General features: G+C 40.0%; 1 protein-coding gene across 1 annotated transcript in view; it reads right to left on the bottom strand.

The window, feature by feature from the left end:
- Positions 1 to 21,592, bottom strand: part of ROR2 (receptor tyrosine kinase like orphan receptor 2) — a 130,077-nt gene that overhangs the window by 17,886 nt on the left and 90,599 nt on the right. The window contains exons 3-4 of the mRNA XM_075276711.1: positions 9,666 to 9,953; positions 9,418 to 9,448 (exon numbers count right to left, since the gene is read on the bottom strand). Of these exons, the coding sequence (XP_075132812.1) occupies positions 9,418 to 9,448; positions 9,666 to 9,953 (319 nt within the window). The remainder of the gene's footprint in view (positions 1 to 9,417; positions 9,449 to 9,665; positions 9,954 to 21,592) is intronic.

Raw genomic sequence — 21,592 nt, 5'->3', positions numbered from 1 at the left:
CCACAACAAAAAACGCTGCAGGATAAACCATGACGGCAACAGATCACAGCTTCCTCTGCAGACTTTCTGCTTCCATTATACCTTTAGGGAAATCTCTAGCGTTTCTGTAAATATATTAAATTGATATGCTGTGATTTCCAAGACCGCAATGATTTTGGAAATTGTAGCATCTCCGCTGCACATATTTTTCTGCAAGGTGTGGATAGGATTTGCTAGAATCCCATCTACGATGCAGTGACTGTATAACACTGTTTTTTTCCATGGTGGGTATTTCCACTGCGGTAAAACTACGATGTTTATATCACGTGGGGCCCCGGCCTTAAATGAAAAATCTCTTTTAGTCTAAAGCTCCATATAGGTTATAAAACAAAACTAAACAAAAATGCTGTAGAAAGAAAAGGCAGCAATAATCACTTCCGCTTATCACTGCTATTCCAGTGCATTTTCATACATTGATCTTTCTGTACGTTGTCTTTGTAGTAACGTGAATGTGAACAATCCTACGTGCAATAACAAGAGCTGAGAAGTAGGATACATGGGCAGGTTTGGGTGGAGTTGGACTACAATAATTAATGATTAATTGATGATTAATTTACAAATATAGCATAATTAGATACTTAATTTCTTGCACATTTTCTTCAGTAAGAAATCAATCACTAGCTTTTTTCATGAATTACAGGAGCTTTACTACGTTTCTGACCATTTATGAAGGAGTCGGAGGTTTGGCTTACTGACTCCATGGTCCTGGCAATAATCTAAAACCTTTTTTTGGAGAGTGACTATAACGCATGCCATTGGCATATACAACTGTAGAAAGCAGCATAACAATGTCCCAATATTAGTAGGGTGCAGAGCTTAGTTGGACATCTCCATGATCCCAAAATATACAACTCTGACAGAAGGCGGCATCCAGATGATTTCATAATGATATTATTTAGTCACCCATAGTGGACAACAGCAAGCAGTTTAGTGGGATATCCCTGCTGTATACAGACTTTACATAAAGCCACACAGTGAGATATATAAAAGTAGTAGGCCACAGGCCCACACTAGCACAGTATGTACTCGTATACTATTATCAAAGTCATTTTCCAGTTTCAGCAAATTCAACAGCATTTAAAAAAGAAAGAGAACCAGTCACATGCTGAGCGATATTATGTAACTCCGGATATATACAAAGTAATTTCATCTGTATAATACCGGATTTCATTACATTTTGACTTTTCATTCACTAAGCTTTGCAAATGCAGACCAGACATTTTCTTGGTGCAGAACATCTTATCATAAAGATTTATAGACAAATAAAGTAGCCATAAATCCTGCTCATCATGTACATAAAAATGAGCTCATATTTATACATCAAGAAGACTTTAGAGACAAGTGAATACAGTCACGTCTTGCTTTAATTTATACATGTGATTTATAGATTGTTCCTGTTAATGTTATATCATGTCTATTAGTTCCAAAACATTATTTAAAAGTGAATTCCATATTATAAATTCCATATTCCAATATCCTGATGATCACTATTATTATTATCAGCATAAAACAGAGAAGTTTGCATAGCATGGTAGGATGAGACGTGTAATAGTAATACACACTTCCTCTCTATATAGTATCTTGAAGTACCGTATTTATCCATGGATGGACCATGGCACCACCCTACGCCAGACCCACACCTTTTATGATCCGAAGAAAGCACTTCAGTAAGAATTTAGTAAGTGTAAGATCAAATACAACCCGTGATATTCTACATTTTACAACAGCCTTTAGTTAAGTGGTTCTGGCTCTCTACATCTGAGCAATAGAGAGCTATTATATTCTGTACAATGTGATTAGTGAATAGTTTCTGTGAGCTCATGCTTAGTGCACTAGTCGTAGATGGTGCCATAGGTAAAGCTGAATAATGTTGTAGTCATAATTACATTCATTATTACATACTCCTATCTATCCATTCATTCATGTCACCTGACATGTAAAAGAGCATTGGGTCATAATGCAACTCAGAACACTCAATATCTAGATAAAAGTATATAAAGTGAAATAAAAGTAATCAATTTGTTCCAACAGCAGAAACGACAGCACTGACAAAGATTCCTTGTACGCAAGGCAAGAGCTGGAAAATTCCTAACACTAGTCTTGTTCTGTCCCATATTTTACAGAATCATTTTTAACTTTAAAATAATTTAAGGATTTGGAAAGCAAACAGATTGTAATAACAACCTGTCATAAGATATTGCTTGTACTCTTTTTGTTTCCCTATGGCCATGTTGCACTTATTGTCTTCAGGGTAAAATCTGTAATGCTAAAACCATTTTGCTATGGTATGTGAAAGGTCAGAACTACAAGGTCATCCTGCATGATGTTCTGCTGAGCTAGTAATTGGAAACAGTTGCTTGGTCCTTTGGATTTATTAAAGAAAAGGTTAAATAATACTTCAGTATTATAATAGTTCATATACACTAAGATTATCAAAGTACAACTGGTATTAATTAAAGCAGAAGTTTTGTACTTATGGAAACAATATTTTGCAATAATGTAAAAAGGAATTCTTCATTTTCCGCCACTGGCGTTTTTGCCGTGGTCTAGCCACAACGGGATGCTGATACCTCACCATTCCGTTGTGGCATCCCGCTGCGGATTAGGCCCGGATGAATGGGCCAAATCAGCAGGGAGTCCCAAGCCGCGGTCGAGCAGGGCTCTTCTTTTTTCCGTGTCCTGCTGCGATCTCTATCTCCCATTGTAAGGCTGATTCCAAGAGAAATCTGCCCCAGATTGAGGGTTGAAATCTGCCCCCAATTCCACAGCAAATTACTCAGTGTGAACAAAGCCTCAGACCCCACTATTACAGGCTATCAATACAGGTGGTAGTTGGCAGGTATAATAGCTGAAACTTTGAATAACTAAAGCCAACTGGCAGACTAATGCCTGGTTCACATCTGCGGTTGGCAATCTGTTCGGGGAATCCACATGGGGACTCGAGACCCCTGTAGATGTCAATTTGCTGATATATTTCTAGGAAGAATGAATGAGGACCAGCACAATGCATTATGAGTTATAAGAAACAATGATCCAGAATTCTGAGCTGCATAAGGCACAGCAAAGGATTTGCAATGACTTTCACAATGAGAAAGTGTGGATGAATTATTGCTCAGACAAATTGAATAATGGCTCAGGAATCACAGAACAAGGTTTCCAGTTTATTCAATTTGCAGTGTTTAAACAGACACAATAACTGGAATGTATACTCGTGTCTATGATGCAAAGCCAGGCATGCTATTCTTATTGAAAACAGCCCTCTCTTACTAAAGGAAGTAAAACGCGAAGTGCGCTCGCAGACTGGCACCTTTCTATTTCCATCAGTTTTTACCTCAGTGATTTAGAGTAGGTTCTCTTTGTATGGATAAGTCTGACCCAATAAGCATATCTTTAGAACTGGGGTTACACAACTCTGATTTCTTTCACTACAATGGTGGCCCTAACAGAAACTAGGTGGAGGAAAGTATTTTCATCAGCACCAAACTTTATATTACAGCAAAAATATTATGAAGACTGGTTCAATTTCAGAATTCATTAAAAAAAGAGTTTTGTTATGTCAGCAAATATCGGGCCAAGTGTGGGATCATTGAGCTCAGTGACGGGCTGTAGCAGTCATGTGGATAGTCAGGCAGGACAAGAGAAACAACACTGCCAGTAGCTTATCTGGGGAGTAATGAGTCTCTTATTAATTTTTTGGATTCCCCCCCCCTTGTCAATTTTTTCTGAGCCCCATAAATCCTGTATAACTAGCCTTTATTCTGTTTGTGAATGGCTCACCTCATTAGCTATTAGTTTTGGATGTGACATCATATGGAAATTTCCTGCAAACATTTTAAGAAATATTTTATTCTTTTAAAATCTATGAATAAAATGCCTTTACAGTATTGATTTTTCAATAGGAATACCAATAAAGCGTAAAACTGTTGAGATGCGTACTACCATTTATCTAGGATGTTTTTTCTCTGGGGGTAAAGACTTACCGTAAATGGTCCCTAAGATTTCATGGAAAGTTTATATATTTTCAGGGCTTTGCAGCACATTCTGTTCTCTAGCTGTACAATACTTTATTCATGGCGTCCTATAAGCTTTTCTGCTGCTAATAGGTCCTTTATGGCTGCAACACATTTTACATTTCCTTCTCAGGTTGGGAGCAAGTACAATAAGGAGCAGTCTGCTGCTTGCCTTTTCTATTACTACTACTACTGGTTTTGCACGTAATTCTACCTGGAGTAACTGCAAAATACAAATAGCTGTGAAAATCCCAAGAGACCTTAATAATGGAGACATTGGACTGCAGATACATTGCATGATGCAGCTAAATAGGTCTCTGGCACAGAAAGTGAACTCTAAGTACAGTCAGGAAAGCTGCTTGCTGTCTGTGACAAATATAAATAATTAAAAATGACTTACTATCTCAGTGCTGACAGCCTTTTGTCTTGATAGGTTTCCAATGGATATGACCATAAATGCAGGAACTTGCTATGGTCTGCTATTTTTCAGAAACCCAACCATGATTTCCTTTTTGTAGACAGATTATCAGACAAGGACACTACACGTAAGGGAAGATAACACGGACATAATATGGAAATCATGAATGGGTTCCTGCAATTGTGGTGTTATCCATCGGCATTTGATCAAGACAATAGATTTTCACCACTAAGATGGTAAAAGAAAATCATTAAAGTTCTGCAAATTAGCATTTTTATATCTGCAAAATGTTTATGTTTAATTGTTTACAAATTTAAATGTGGTTATGTTCATGGAAAAACCCCTGAAGGCTGAGACCCGACGTAGTAAAAAGCAGCGTTTTTTGTTTTTTTTTAATTAAGCTTTTGCTGCGTTTTTCCTTTCCCTATTAAATCTATAGGGAAAACACTTGTGGGGCCTTAACCTTGTCTACTGCTTTATTAAAAAAAAAACACCCATGACCAATAAATTCAGACCAAAATATGTTTTAAAGAATAATTTTACTGGAATGTAGAATACAGGTCCAGCACTAGGGTAAACCGTACACACAATTGCACAAACATCATACAACTCAATGACCAGAAAACAAATGAGGTGAATAAGGGCAAATATTTTCCTCTTAAATGCAATTAAGATTTCCGAGGCTTAAAATTCTGTAGGGAAAATAGTAATTTGTTTTAAATGCTTTTCCTTGGAACCTGCCAAAGCATGCCTGAAAGACTACTAAAATCCTTCCTAAAACTAACAGACATTACTGAAAGTTTCAGCAAAAAAAATAAAAAATAGAGGCTATTAAATTCTTCTGTATCCAACTAGGCCCAGATGAGGTCAAGATTTGTAGAAGGAAAATGTCCCAAAACAGTTTTTACTTGCAATTACTTAATACAACTTGTATTTAAAATTGGAAGAACTTTTCAGAATCCTTGTTCCTGAAGGCCATGCAGCAAAATCTTCAGAAATAACAGGCCACAGGTGGCAGAGAAATCCATGCGCACACCGAGGTCATACTCATTACAGCCCAGGGCAATCTTGTAGCTGCGCTCATCATTTTTTTTAGGGTTGAATTACAAGTCACATTGGCTTTAGACACCGTTCTGTTCAGAAGAATGAATATAGTTCTGCTCCTGACATATACTGCAAAGGTATAGCCTGATTGTACATAGAAAACATGCAGCACACTTTTGATGTGGGATCCAGTTGTAGTCAGAAGTGTAATGGATTCAATACATTGGTATACCAATACATAACACCGAACATGTGTTACTATTTTGGCATTTGTCAGGGTCATTACATCCTATGGACCATGTGCACCACATAATCTTACATATGTGTATTTTAACTAATGTTTTGCCTGTCACAGAAAAATAGTCTATTATCTTAACTATATTAAACTATGCTCACTGCAAAATTCACAATAATGGGCATGACATAGTGAACAGACCTACAAACGGAATAGTTACAGACCTCTACCCTTCATTCATGTTACAAGCTTACTATTAAACTACACAGTGTTAGAAGTGACTATGAACTACAGACCATGACATTTCCCATGACAGTCTAGTGAAATACAGCTACCTTTTTACAGCACATAATAATGTGTAAGGTACTTTGCACAGCGAGTCAGGTTACAAGTGTGTAGCAGCAATGTTAATGTATAGAACCTTTAGCAGAAGATGGATTTACACCTCTGAAAAGAATTCTGTAGATACACCAACAAAATCTAATTGGAGTCATTTTATTACCTCCCTGCCAAAAAGCAGAATGCGAATGAATATCACTAATACATTTCAGGCTAGTCAAAGAGCTCACAAAAGTGTGATTAACACTAATCTGGAAGAGAAGTTCAATCCTCTTTCTATGGAGAAACCTGATCGTAACAGACAGGTATTAGCTGTGCAGAAATCTTGGGCCCAGCTCAGCACCCTTCCAGACCACACAAAGAAGGCCAATATATCTCCAGTAGACGTACTGGGGAAGATTTATTAAAACTGGCATAATGTACGCCAGTCTTAATAAAGGACCCAACTGGTGCGGGGAAAGACAGATTTATGAATAGGATACGGCCTCATAAATCAGTGAGATGTCCCTGCATCAAAATGGACATTTACACCAGTTAGAATGTGTATTGTTATTTGTTTTCCTTTCCAGATTATTCTAAATATTTTTAGGCCTCATGCTCCAAGTGTGTAGGCCATAGGGGGTTCGATTTTGTTCTTTTGTGTAAAGCCCTTCTGTCCCCCATTGATATGAATGGGATGGTCCATTCTATCCCAATATCACAGAGCACGATAGAACTCCCCTTGGAAGAGCCTTGGCCTGCACACTTGTTTCTGTGCCTAAGGCCTTAAACAAGACCTGTCAGCTCTCCTGACATGTCTGCTTTATTAACTACTTGCATCTTATTCATAATTCTGCATTGTGCTGTTTCTTTGCTGTTCCTCTCTTGTTACTCCTATAAATTAATAAACTGACAACTGGGTGTTACCTTTCTTCTTGTCAAAGATGCCAGTGCTGACTGGACCATGTCAAACTGCGTAGAAACACAAATTTTCAGGAGGAATAACAGAGAAACAGCACAATACAGAGCTGAAAGAAAAGATGCTTCAGAATTGTAATTTCATGGGCCAAACAGGTATTTACTAAACAAACATGTCAGGAGTGGTGACCTTCAGGCCAAGTTAACACATCAGACATCGAAAAGGAATCTGAAGCAGTCTTCCTCCTATTTCTCTTAAAATATTTTGTCCCCATGCAATCCACGGCAAATAGCAGAGCTTTCCCCAGATACAATAGGGCTAACTGGCCTGAGTCTCGTACCATGGATTGTGCAGCTGCGTAAGCCACGTACTTCACTGCGCAAACCAAGCAGGAAGCTTCTTTTTTACCGCGTCCTGAAAACTAGAAACGCATGTCGCTGCCTCCCTTTAAGAGCCATAGGAGGCAAATTCCAAATTCTGCCTCAAAATCAGTTGTAAACTCAGTAGTGTGAACATAACATTGGAAAGAACTATTTCTGAACTAAAGATAAAACTTGACATTCTGCATAAAGTAATAGTAGCCAATAAGTACAATACAATTCCCAAATCTAAATGATTTAGCACACGTCCCTTTTAGGATGAATACAGCACTATTAAGGCAATTGACATTCTTGAGAGCATTAGACATTAGTGGCATTCCCAACCATTTGCTTCTTAGCAATTAATCCGTATGCTTATAGTTTCACTTCAACTACTAGATTACTTCCCCTTGGCAAATATCCACTTCGCTCTTATTGTTGCCTCCTTTAGCACCACTTCAGATCATAAACCACTTCAAATTGCTGCCTCATCCAAAGTTTTACAGCATCAAAAACATATTTGATTGACTTCATGAAATAGGTAATATCATAACAGAGGCTGTAAGTAGTATGCGACTTCTAACAAGGTTCACAGGGTCAAATTTACTGTACTTAGCGAAAATTACGTTGTATGTTTTTGTATAAGTTTTATGTAGAGCCTATACCATCCTTACATAAGGACAACTTTGTTTTCCAACAACTGGACTTTGCTTGCAGAGGGTAGCTGGGCAGTTAGGCCATATTCACACGAACAACAACCATGTGACATCTGTTGTGTTTTTCTGTCTTTTTTTTTTTTTTTAACAGACATCACATGGCAGCATTAAATTCAATGCAAGTGAATGGGAGCTATTCACATGACAGTTATTCTGACAGTCTGTTGTAACAGACCATCAAAATAGAGGTTGTGTTCTATTTCTGTCCACTTTTACGGATCTCTCTGTACACTCAAATATATGGGGGATCCATGAAAACTGGTACCCTTCGGGTGCAAGAAGGTCGTGAAAATGGAAACTTTTCACAGTTGTTTTGCACCTCAGTCATGTGGATGTGGCCTTAGGTTGCATTTACAGAAGAGAGTCTAGTCCATGGAAAATGGTCTGTGTGTGGGCCCTAGTTCCCTGGACTGAACTTGCCGATATGGATTAGAGTCATTGCACTGTTATGATGTAGTAAGCTCCCGAACGGACCAATTGCTGTAGTAATAAATTATAGCATTAAGTTAGTTCATTACTGTAACGGTGGAGCCCTTCAGGGACTCACTGCATCATAACTGACTATGATACAGTGACTCCTATGCACACGGTCGAGCTCAGTCCGTATACACAGACCTTTTTGCATGGGCTGGACATGGTTGTGTGAATGCCACCTTAGGGTCAGTGCACACTGAGTTTTTTTGGTGCTGATTTTGACGCTGAATCCGCCTCAGAAACAGCCTCCAAAAAAAGCTTCCCAATAGAGTTCTATTAGGAGGCTTTTTTGGGGGCCGATTTTGAGGAGGATTCAGCATCAAAATCAGCGCCAAAAAACTCTATATGCACTAAACCTTAGTCTGTCCCTAGTCACTTTCTCTGTGCCAGAGACATGATGTACCTCATGTTTTTGATTAGCGTAGTTACACAAAGCATTAGACTAACAAACCATTTGTAGGGGACTTGAAAAGAAAGAAAAGTAATAAATTATAAAAGAAGCACAATCTTCTATACGCAGAGGAAATAACTATTGTAAAAATTACATTAGATGATGACAAAGTCTTTCCTGGCATTGACTCTTGCTGCCTTATGAATAATTCATGTGTACAGCATCACTAGTCTCTTTAACCTAATGTTCTCCAGTTTAAACTGAGGGAGTTCTGGTCGCATTGCGTACTTTGTAAAATAAATTACTTACATAAGGTACATGTGTTTAGTTTCAGCCGTTACGCGGCCCATGTATACATGTCTACTTTATTACAGTTTGCGCAGACCAGTCCAATATAAACTAACAGTCACTTGCATTAATTTCTAGTTTATTCTAATACTATGTTAAAATATTCATTTTGAAAATAAACTTGACAGCGTAAAAATAACACTTACTGGATGTTGGGGTTCGGGCTGTGTGTAGGACCTGTTAAAACAGACAGAAGATTTAAGTTTGTTTTTACGTGAGATTTACAAACAGATGGGCAACAATATGCAACATATATTACATAGCATTGTGCACTGGTTTATTGGTATTTTCCATATTTTTCTAAAAAAAAAAAAAAAAAAAAAAAAAAAGTAAAATATTTTTCCAAAAGTCTTGTCACACACCAAGTGCCTTAAACCAAAACTTACAAACTTACCAAGCCTCACAAAAAGTACACCTGTGGCAGAAATAGTCTTTATGCCGTTGCTGGCGACACACTGATAGTAGCCTGTGTCTGTGGTGTCAAGGTCTTGTATCCTTAGCCGTGAACCATAATCTGTTTTTCTTATGGTGATTCTCTTGGGCTCCTGCACCACTGGAGCATCATTCTTCAGCCACTTGACATTTGGTAGTGGATTTCCTGCTACTTTGCAATGAAGAGTGGCAGCTTGACCTTGGACAATGGTGATGTTATTTACAGGTTCCAGAAATGTCAGAAAGTGTCCTGGAGGGAGGGACAGATACGATTATATACATTGCATACCTTGTCAATAATATGTAAAATCAAATGTATTTTTAATTGAATCTAGCTTTTGAGATCATTTTGCAAAATGAATACTCAGAATTTATGTTCCGCCAATTTTCTGCACTCAACAAGTCTCAGATATAAGGAGTTTGTGGAAAACTTGTGTAATGCTTACTGGAGGGATGGTGAAATCATCTTTTGCAAAGTGCCTTGGATTCTTACAATCTCGAGAGATTGCGTACTAAAGTATTCAACACATCAATCTTAGTCATGTTTCCTGCTTCTCCATACCTGGGGGGACAAGAGCTTTGTACCTAAAATGTGTGCATGTGTCGTTGTGCGTTTTATGTGTGTGTACACAAGACTGTACAAGGGAGGTGTTCAACAGTGGAAAGGAATACATTTGAGTGCTAAGACAGATGTGTCTGGCATGGGACATTACCAGCTGGAAAGAGCAATTATTCGCTTGTTACAGATTCGACAGCAGAACAAAAACACAGTCCCATTCCTCCGAAACTCAAGAAACTTCAAAGTCTTGGGAATCTGGCTGTGTAGGTTTTGCCACTTATTTCTCTCTTTTTAAGAATAAATTACAAGCTGTATAAATAAGTTCAGCGCAGACTGCTTATGTAACTAACACGTCTTGCCTTTATAAGTGCTCATTTGCAAGTAATGTCCGTGCATCAATAAGTCTACAGTAGCTGCAAATATTTATCCTGCAATAACAAATTACAAGCTTCTTGATAGTTTAATACATCATCCAGTCATATACATAAATATACACCTACTACGTCATGGGAATGCCAGGACTGGTACTGGCAAAGTATAAGAAAGTGTATGTTATAGCCAAGCGGACAGCCAAGGGGCCTATGTAATGCACCCTAGCTTTACATGCACCAAATGAAGTAAGATGTCATATCGAATAATATTTTCACTTAGGTACGAGGCATACTTTATAAGGGCTGTCATACTTTCCGCACTCCTGGACAGACTATACTGTACAGAGCAAATGCCATGAGGATCTAAAACTGATACCCATGCTTATAGACGGACAATTCACAGAGCCCCAAGTGCTGGATTTTTCATGGTGCCAGCACTACAGAGGTCTTATTGTGACCTTTTTTCTTTAAGAACATGTTGGAAAATGTCCAACATTTCTGACGTTGAGTGCTTCTGAAGCGCTTAGTAGCTCAGCAAACATAGTTGTGTCACAAATATTGTAAAATTTATGATTAAAGGGGTTTTCCGGGAAAAAAGTTAGACTTTTTTTTTTTTTTTTTAATAAATAAATGTTATTAACACATTGATAGCACTAAGTACACCCTGACTATAAGTCCTAATTACCTACCTAGCTAACTCAGTCCCCCAACCCCCTCTCCACCCCATCATACTTACCTGTCTTGTCGTCCTGGAGATGACTTTGGGGTGTCTCTGTCCCCTCTTCTCCCGCACTTGAGACTTGGAACTGGCGCCTGCGCAGTACAATGCTGGTAGAAGCCACGCATGTGCAATAGAATGCTGCTTCTTTTTGCTTCTGCAGGCGTTCTAATTCGCAGGCGCCAACTCAGTTGTGGAGGAAGCGACGACTAGAGAGGAAGCGTAGAGCATTGGTGAATATGAGGGGAGAGAGAGAGAGGAGAGAGAGATGGTGATTATGAGGGGGGAGAGGAAAGAGAGAGAGGAGTACTGGTGGCCTCCAGTCTCCAGAAGCAGCGAAACGGGACGTCACCAGGAAATCAGAAAATGTGCCTGGGCAGTCACATGACCGCCACCGGCATATGGGTAAATATACCTTTTTTTTTCTTTTTTTAAAGGTGTGAATTAGAATTTGGGGAGGGGGTTTAGCTTAGGGGTAAAGTTTTAATTTATTCCGGACCACCTCTTTAAAGGGAGTCGTTCACCAGGACAGTCCCAATTGAACTCTAAGTACAGTGAGATAGCTGGGGCACATGAGAATAAAACTCTTGTGCCTTCTTCCTGATCGGAGACGCCATATTAGCTTTTTTCCTAATATGCTAAAGAGCTGTGTGTTATGAGGACGCCATTGTTGCTATTAGTGCACCAGAGAGGTAGGCTTTCCAGCACTGAGTTCCTCCTTTAGGTACAAGGTAAGATGACTAGTAGGTGAAATAAACTTAGCATCGAATTTATCATTCAGCATCAGCCACTGTGACAAATCTAGCACAGTTTAAGACTGTCTTGTCTAAATCTGCACTGACGGGAATAGTAAATCTGGAACAATGAAGAAGTCCTGTGAAAACTTTGTCACATAAAAATATATTTAAGCTCTGTCACACTAGCATTGTTGGTGTCTATTCAGTATTTTTAACAAGAAGTACTGTGGAGCCTGCAGTATAAAATACAGAAGTTATTTGGGTCAGAACAGGATTTGTCGGTATCTTAAAATGGATCCATGATGCTAGTGTGTGCAAAGTATAAGAGCTAACCAAACAAAGCAGATAATGAGTCACATACAAAGAAACTGCCTTAAAACTGAGCAATAAGACAGCAGTTCAAGCACATAACACAACATGCATTACTTTGGCTACAAACTGTGCCCGTTGTATGTCTGTCCGGGACCACATGAGCCAGCTATCCTCATTTCTTTACACTGCAGATTTATTGGTCTGTAACAGGAACTACACAAGTAAAGAGTAAACTAGAAAGAATGGTAGCCACATACTATGAATGTGTCATCAGTCAGTAATGATATGGAAGAACACGCTATGTAATGAAATAAGAAGGAGGTATATCATTCCTTGAAGCTGGTATTATCTGCAGAACCTGTAAGAATAGACACATTTCCCAACTGCTTCTCATGATGAGGCCATATCTAAATGTAAGAAAACAGATGAGACACTATTTATGCTGCCAGGAGACTGAAGCTTTTAGGCTGGTCATAAAACCAACTAACCACATCCAGTAATGAAAGTACTTGCCTTACAAGGTCATGGGTTGGAGAAGATGTTCACATGCTGGTAAGCAGTCGGGCTCATTTGTGAACATTTGCTCTCAAAGCTTTTGTTTGGAATGATCATTTATAAGCTAAGTGCCAATAATGTTTTCAGCATGTCTCTCCTTATATAACATTTTTCCTATATATACTGCACGTAGGAGGTTGTTGAAAGCAAAGCAAATCTTACTCCGAGGGCCATTTCACACTACTGCTTTTCTGTCTGTGTGTTATCGGACCCATTATAATAAAAGAAGCCATTCACACATCCATTATTTTTCATGGACCCCAAGTCACTGAGATAAAAGTCATGGCACACACTACTGTATATCTCTTTTTTTTTACTCGTCTTGGCCATTTAAGTCTTTGGGTCCTTGAAAAATAGAAAAATAACAGCCTGTCCTGAGTCAAGCCCGAAGCGACTGAAGCTCCAAAAGGAACCCGACCCCAATGTAATGGACCCTGGAAAGTCCCTACCTAAACATTTCAACCTTGGCGCTTATGTACCATGTGTATTGATCATACAAGTGGCTGAAATACCAATAGTAATGGTCAGCGAATGACTAAAATGTTCAGTTGAGCATATTGTATCTCGATTTACTCCTTTTTGCCATATTCACTACCGTTTACTGTCATGTTTTATATTAACCTACTAATAAAGTTTTTGTGACGTTTTAGCATCAGTTGAAATGTGGAAGGGTGGAAGAGGGTCAGGAATGGTCCATACCTATCCCTGAGGTGTGTCTGAAGCACGACAAGCTGATTCTAAGTTCACATTAGCATTCATCTTTACATTTTACAGGTCTGTGTGGGGACCTGAAAAACAGAAAGCTAACCTGCTTAAAAAGCGGTTACCTGCGGAAACCATAATGGGGTCCACAGAGTTTCCGCCCAGAAAATGTGGAAAAATACAGAGAGAAAAGTCCTGCTTGTAGAACTTCTCTCTGCATTTTTTAAACGGATTCAGAAATGGAAAACCCGAACAGAATATAGGCACAGGTGTGAACCTTGCCTTAGACATTGCCTAGGAACATGCAAATGCTAAAGACCTGGTTGGTTTTCTGTTCCTTGTAAGTGGTTATTTAAGGATTGGTTTGTGTAAGACACCATTTGTATAATACTTTGTGCCCGAAATTTATACTTTTAACCTAAGATAAGAATCTCACATATTATTATACTCAGAAGTAGACTTGTATTAACCTGCCAAAGAAAGGATTATCATCCCCTTGACCTTTCATGAGTCAGGGCCAGACGTCTGCAATGTTCAGTGCTGCATGCGCCACTATACTGTCACAGTATCTAAGCTATTTGCTCAGTAGTAATTCCGTGATTTGTGGGCCTGCTACAGGGCATGTTGAATGGGTCTTTCAAATTCCTAAGTAAGAAACTACTTACAACGGCTGGGTGAATGTGATATCCGCATATTCCAGATGTGCAACATGAATCACCCACATGTAACTGTTTCCTGGACTCTGATGCTTGACTCCTGTTTCCAGTCCGAGGACTTGTACTAATCTAATATTCTCACCTGCTATGCTGTATTTCTGGGATTATTAAAGCATAGTGTTGTTATTATATCAGTCTACATACCTGTTGGTAAAAGAACACTTATATAAAACTAAGTGGTAACTACAGGATTTCAACAATCATACTTGGATGTACTTGCTGATATTCAATATTCTAAAGATGTATTTGTGGAAAATACAACTATTTCTTCTCATTGCTAGTTGCACTATTCCTTTCTGATCTTGAACTCTCATTGTACCCAAGTAGCATAGTCTGAGCCTGGGCCAGTTTGTTAATGTTGCTGTCTCTTTACTGAATTTTATGAAGCGTGTTTATAGTATCCATAGTGAAAGAGAATGGCAATAGATCATAAATATTACACCATCAATTCCACAAGTAAATACAAGCAGCCAAAATTGCTACACAATCCAACACAAACATGATATCACATGGGGAATCATTAACATACATTTCTGTTATTTAGAGCAAACGCACTCTAAATCTACTTCATGTGACACATCCCTTTGGTTAAAAAATGCAGCTTTTCTATTTGGGTTACGACTGGTTATATCAAGCAGAGGAGGCAAGCCCAAGCAAGCGGTCTTATAGTGCATGATTAGCACTGATCCCATTAATTAAGGAAGTATGAACTAAGTCAAACATCTGGCCCATATCCAACCATTTCTGACCTCACGTCTGATGTAAAATTTACATTTACAAAAACGTTTATACTAGAAGAGTTAAAGAGAGTCTATCACCTCACCCAAACATATTCAACAATCACAACTACAATGTTGGCCAAAAGTATTGGCACCCCTGCAATTCTGTCAGATAATACTAATTTTTTCCAGAAAATGATTGCAATCACAAATTCTTTGGTATTATTATCTTCATTTAATTTGTCTTCAATGGAAAACCACAAAAAGAATTGTCAAAAAGCTAAATTGGATATAATTCCACACCAAACATAAAAAAGGGGGTGGACAAAAGTATTGGCACTGTTAGAAAAATCATGTGATGCTTCTCTAATTTGTGTAATTAACAGCACCTGTTACTTACCTGAGGCACCTAACAGGTGGTGGCAATAACAATCACACTTGCAGCCAGTTGAAATGGATTAAAGTTGACTCAACCTTTGTCCTGTGTCCTTGTGTGTACCACATTGAGCATGGAGAAAAGAAAGAAGACCAAAGAACTGTCTGAGGACTTGAGAAGCAAAATTGTGAGGAAGCATGAGCAATCTCAAGGCTACAAGTCCATCTCCAAAGACCTGAATGTTCCTGTCTCTACTGTGCGCAGCGTCATAAAGAAGTTTAAAGCTCATGGCACTGTGGCTAATCTCCCTAGATGTGGACGGAAAAGAAAAATTGACGAGAGATTTCAACGCAAGATTGTGCGGATAGTGGATAAAGAACCTCGACTAACATCCAAACAAGTTCAAGCTGCCCTGCAGTCCGAGGGTACAACAGTGTCAACCCGTACTATCCGTCGGCGTCTGAATGAAAAGGGACTGTATGGTAGGAGACCCAGGAAGACCCCACTTCTTACCCAGAGACATAAAAAAGCCAGGCTGGAGTTTGCCAAAACTTACCTGAGAAAGCCAAAAACGTTTTGGAAGAATGTTCTGTGGTCAGATGAGACAAAAGTAGAGCTTTTTGGGAAAAGGCATCAACATAGAGTTTACAGGAAAAAAACCCCAAAGAGGCCTTCAAAGAAAAGAACACTGTCCCTACAGTCAAACATGGCGGAGGTTCCCTGATGTTTTGGGGTTGCTTGGCTGCCTCTGGCACTGGACTGCTTGACCGTGTTCATGGCATTATGAAGTCTGAAGACTACCAACAAATTTTGCAGCATAATGTAGGGCCCAGTGTGAGAAAGCTGCGTCTCCCTCAGAGGTCATGGGTCTTCCAGCAGGACAATGACCCAAAACACACTTCAAAAAGCACTAGAAAATGGTTTGAGAGAAAGCACTGGAGACTTCTAAAGTGGCCAGCAATGAGTCCAGACCTGAATCCCATAGAACACCTGTGGAGAGATCTCAAAATGGCAGTTTGGAGAAGGCACCCTTCACATCTCAGGGGGGACCTGGAGCAGTTTGCCAAAGAAGAATGGTCTAAAATTCCAGCAGAGCTTTGTAAGAAACTCATTGATGGTTACCGGAAGCGGTTGTTCACAGTTATTTTGTCTAAAGGTTGTGCTACCAAGTATTAGGCTGAGGGGGGCAATACTTTTGTCCGGCCCATTTTTGGAGTTTTGTGTAAAATGATCAATGATTTTACTTTTTTGCATTCTCTTTTGTGTTTTTTCATTGCAAGCAAAATAAATGAAGATATTAATACCAAAGAGTTTGTGCTTGAAATTATTTTCTGGAAGAAAATGAGTTATCTGACAGAATTGCGGGGGTGCCAATACTTTTGGCCAACACTGTATGTTGCAGAGCACATTACAGTGATAAACAACATATTCTGTTTGGAATACATAACATTTTGTACATCACTTTTAGATTTGGGGAAAAACAACTTTGACGTGTTATGCACATGAGGACAGTCGGAGCACTTCAGCTCCCTGGAGCACTACTCTTACTGTTTAGACCCCTACCATCTTCTGCCTACACTACCCCTCGCAGTGAAAGTTGATCCTGCTACTGTTATGACATCAGCCATCCTACCTGAGCAAGTAAGAGCAGTCCTTCCCGGGCTGAAGGACCACCCTCAGTGCACCAAATCCCTAAATTGTTTTTCTCCAGACTATGACTGACAAATTCATTGAAAAATAACCAAAATGGAAAGGCAGCTCAATCAATTTAATCATTCATTAAACATAATAGAGTTAAAAGGTTCAATTAAGTGTGATTTTGATTTGGGTCACAATTGCCTGGCCCTACAAACTTATAGTATGATGTTTTATCACTGTAAATCGCTCTGTAAAACAGTGTTGGCAGCAGAATATGCTTGGGGATACTTTAATGCAGTTCTCCTTTACATCTGAGGAGGATCTGTCATCTCTCTATTAGTAAATACTTGTATTCTCTATGAAAGAATAATTGTGGATAATCTTTTATGAGAACTCTATGTCGTGCTGTTCTCCTGTTATGAGCAAATTGACAATTGGATGTTATCATTCCTCTTGTAACAGGGGTGTATCACTACATAGTCTGACCCTTGCCGCTCTGATGGACGGGATACTAGTAATGCCCAGCTGTCAATTTATCCGTAAATTCTAGGAAAAATAATAGAGAAATGGCACAGCGCAGAGTTTTAAGAAAAGACACTCCAGATTTATTATATTATGAGATGAGAAATACAGTCATTTACCATTTATTTACTTTGTAATTCCTCTAACAGATGTGAGGTAACAATAATCCAGTGTAACTTATTCCAAAGGATCCTACTCTACATCGTATTCACTCTGTATATACTTAAACAAATTAGAACTTAAAGAACTGAATATTGGTTTTGTACTGAGTCAATGCTGTGAATAGGAAATTTCACTTCTGTAGAAACACTTAAAATCTGTCTTTGAAAATCTTGCCTGTTGTGGTGGTGTGGAGACACAAAGGAAGCTGCCTGAAATGTGTTGTGTTAATGGATTAAGCATTGGCTCCACACAGCTGGCCACCTTAGACCAAAGTGGACATTCAGAGGAGTGAAAGCAAAAGAGGGTCTTTGAAGGTTATTTCCAAGGGTGAAGGGGAAGAGCAAAGTGTGAGGTGCTGATAAACGTGTGATCTGGTAAAGTTATCCTATGAGTAGGGGTCAGGATCTAGCTGTGAGAGGTGCTCACATGTATGTCCACTTTCCATATGACATTCTATCTACATTATTGTGCCTCACTTCAAGCAGCTACATTTATTCCAGGAACTTTATGTGCTTATCTATGAGGTTACATTTACAATAGGCTAACCTGACGCTGCCATAATATGTCCACAACACCCAGACTCTTATGGTTCTATTAAACCAAACTTAAAGGGGTTGTCTAGAATAAACTTATTATTATTTTAAGCCATTGAAGGTGGGGGAAAAAAACCCATTCACCTATCCTTGTGCTCCGGTGTTTTATTACGGCGGATGTTCCCACCGCACTTCACCGCTGAGGCCAACCAGTGGCCTCAACAAAGGACACAGGATGTCACGTGACTACTGAGGCAAATCAGAAGTCTAAGAAGAACTGGCCCAAGCTGGGAGACACCAGAGCTCTGGGACAGTTTTGTTTTGGTTTCTTTTCACATTCCCTGGCCTAATATTAAAAAAAAGGTTTATCTTGTACAACCCCTTGGACAACCAATCTAAAGTGAAGGCCTCATGTTCCAGAACAGCTGCCTTTATTGCTGCAGATTTTAAAAATCCCATAGCAGTGACTGGAGTAAATACACTTGTCTCCTACATGTGAGTTAAACGCATGCATAGGGGATCTTTAAACCCCCCCACTCTCCTGATCCCTGTGGGTTCCAATAGTCAGAACCCCAGCAATCTGATACTTATCCTTTATTTCACTTATAATGGACCTATAATGAGTAGTATGTGTCATGGGAAAACAACTTTAGGCTAAGGTGCCATGTAGCACAATTACTACAAAAAAATGCTGTGGAAAAGACAGCAGTCGAAACGCATCACGTTTTTTTTTTGTTTTTTTTTTGTTCAGCAGTGTTTTTCACAGAAAGTCTGCAGAGGTTTCCTGTCCCTATTATACCTAAAGGCAATACTCTAGCATTTCTTAGGTATAATTGGCATGCTGCAATTTACAAAAATGCAAGCAAATTCCCATCAACTTTGCAATTAATGTAAAATGATGGGTGTTCACAACGTGGGGCCTGGCCTAAAGGCCCGGTCTGTGTCAATAGCAGCTGGTTCCTGATAAGCTTTCAGCTGTAATTTGCAGCTGGCTGACCCTTGCATTGCGAAGGTTGAAAACTGTGGACGAACACGCAGCAATAATTGACATGTTGTACGTTCAAAACTCGCAACACTTTGTGCTGCAAGTTTGTTTTTTACAGTGTGTGGGTGGTATTTCTTTAAATCCTATCCACTACACTTCTACTGTACTCGGCAGTTGGTTACCTGGCAGCAATTTTGCAGCCGCTGACCCACACCTTGTGCGCAACAAGTGTCCCCACCTAATCTTTATTAATACACGATAAATCAGCCAATATCAAAATAGACAGTGAAAAACTACAACCAGACAAAAGGAGGAAGATCAAAGTGATAAAAATAACTAGCAATCTAGTAGGTATAGTACATCAAAGAGACCTGAGAGCAAGTATGGCAACATCAGGCACAAGCCCAGTGGTGTATAGGCTACAACAAAACCCAGAGTTAGCAGGTATAGGGAAACATAAAGGTAATCCGTCCCAGCGCCGCACCTCCCATGAGGCGACCTGAAGCGACCGCTTAAGGCGGCGCTAAGCCAGGGCCTCGGGAGGGCCGCATTTTTGCTGACCTAAGCCAGTCCAGGACAAGCTGCCCTGGACTGGCTTAGCATCACCGTGTCTGCAGCCCGACACGGGAAGCGTGCGGTGTATTGGGGTGGCCCTGCTGGACGCAGCGCTGGTCCAGCGGCCGCCCCTCACACTCAGGCAGAGAGCAGGTAATCTCCCTGCCTGCGAACGCCGCTCGCTCCGCCACGCCCCTTTCTTGCGACCCCGCCCCCTCAGCTCCGCCCCCTCCTCGGGGGGGGGGGGGGGCGGCTCTCTGCCGCCGCTTCAGGCGGCAGAAAGCCCAGGTTCACCCCTGATCAGTCCCTTATATCAATCTGTAGCATCCTCACATCTGACTACAAAACACGACAGTGGTAATATTAATTTATTATTAACTAGCTGGTACCCGCGACTTCGTCTGCGGTGATTGTAGAAGTGGGTAAATACAGGCGCGGGTAAGGTTTTCGTACTTTGTATAAGGGATGGGATATGAAATGTAACTTTGTATCTTATTTTTGCTGTAATCCAGAGAATACATGAGACTTTTGTGATGAATGTAATTTGTATTTCAGCTGCTATACGGTGTTGTGAGAAACTGTACATAGTGTCTTTGGGACAGAGGTATTTCAAGTGAATATACTTCGATATACGACATTGTATGATTTGTTATTTTCTGCCAGTACATGTAAGTTTTGGGCACAGGATACTCTCCAGCAAGCAACATAAAGTTGTCCATGTGAGAAGCCTGGTGTGGCCAAATGTATTCCTGCTACTTTCAGCGTTTGTCCTTGGGATTTATTAATGGTCATTGTAAAAGCCAACTTAAGGGGAAATTGTAGTCGTGTGAATTGAAATGGGAAATGATTTGGTATAATTGGAATGCGTGGGGTTAACACACTGTCACCTTTAGCTGCTCCTGTAAGAATAGTGGCTTCAGTGATATTTGTTCCTAGTTGTGTGACACGTAGCCTTGTGCCATTACACAATCGGGGTGCATCGAGATTACGCATGAGTAAACAGGGACGCCAATCGTGAGTTCTAGTTTATGTGAAGGGACGCCGGGTAATTCTAAGGTGGGCAGTAAGGCAAATCGGTGACATTATTATCAACCGTTACGTGTTCGTGGTGTGTTGAAACGGTACATCAGTGACTTTGGCTCATAAGGGTGCATGCACACTACGTAACGCCGGGCGTGTATGAGAGCCGTACACGCCGGCGTTACAGCAGGGCTGCCGAACACTTCCCTTTCACTTCAATGGGAGCGCTCGTAAACGCCGCTGTTACGAGCGCTCCCATTGAAGTGAATGGGAAGTGTTCGGCAGTCTGCTGTAATGCCGGCGTGTACGGCTCTCATACACGCCCGGCGTTACTCAGTGTGCATGCACCCTAAAATCGCAGCAAAATTTGCAACCAAAATGCTGTGTTAACGCAACGTGGTGCTTCAGCCTTAGACCTCCTGCACACAAATGGCACGGATATGGTTTTCACTGACCTATAGATTAAAAATAAATTGACAGGGCTGCAAATACGGACAGGTGTAGGAAAGGTATAGGACATATATAGGACCTGCTCTATATTTTACAGCTCAATTTGTCCCGGACACACAGTCGCAAAAACAGGATCTATGTGTATGGGCCCATTGAAATGTACAGGACCAATTGTAGATAAAAGTCTGGCCCTCTATATGACAGTTTAGTAACTTCATGTGCCTCTTATTAATAGCAATTAACCCCATCATGTCCCTCA

Source organism: Leptodactylus fuscus, chromosome 1 (assembly GCF_031893055.1).
Source record: "Leptodactylus fuscus isolate aLepFus1 chromosome 1, aLepFus1.hap2, whole genome shotgun sequence".
In the NCBI taxonomy this organism is placed as follows: Eukaryota; Metazoa; Chordata; class Amphibia; order Anura; family Leptodactylidae; genus Leptodactylus; species Leptodactylus fuscus.
Note: the sequence above shows the minus strand (reverse complement) of the source record. Positions and strands in the feature narration are given on the sequence as shown.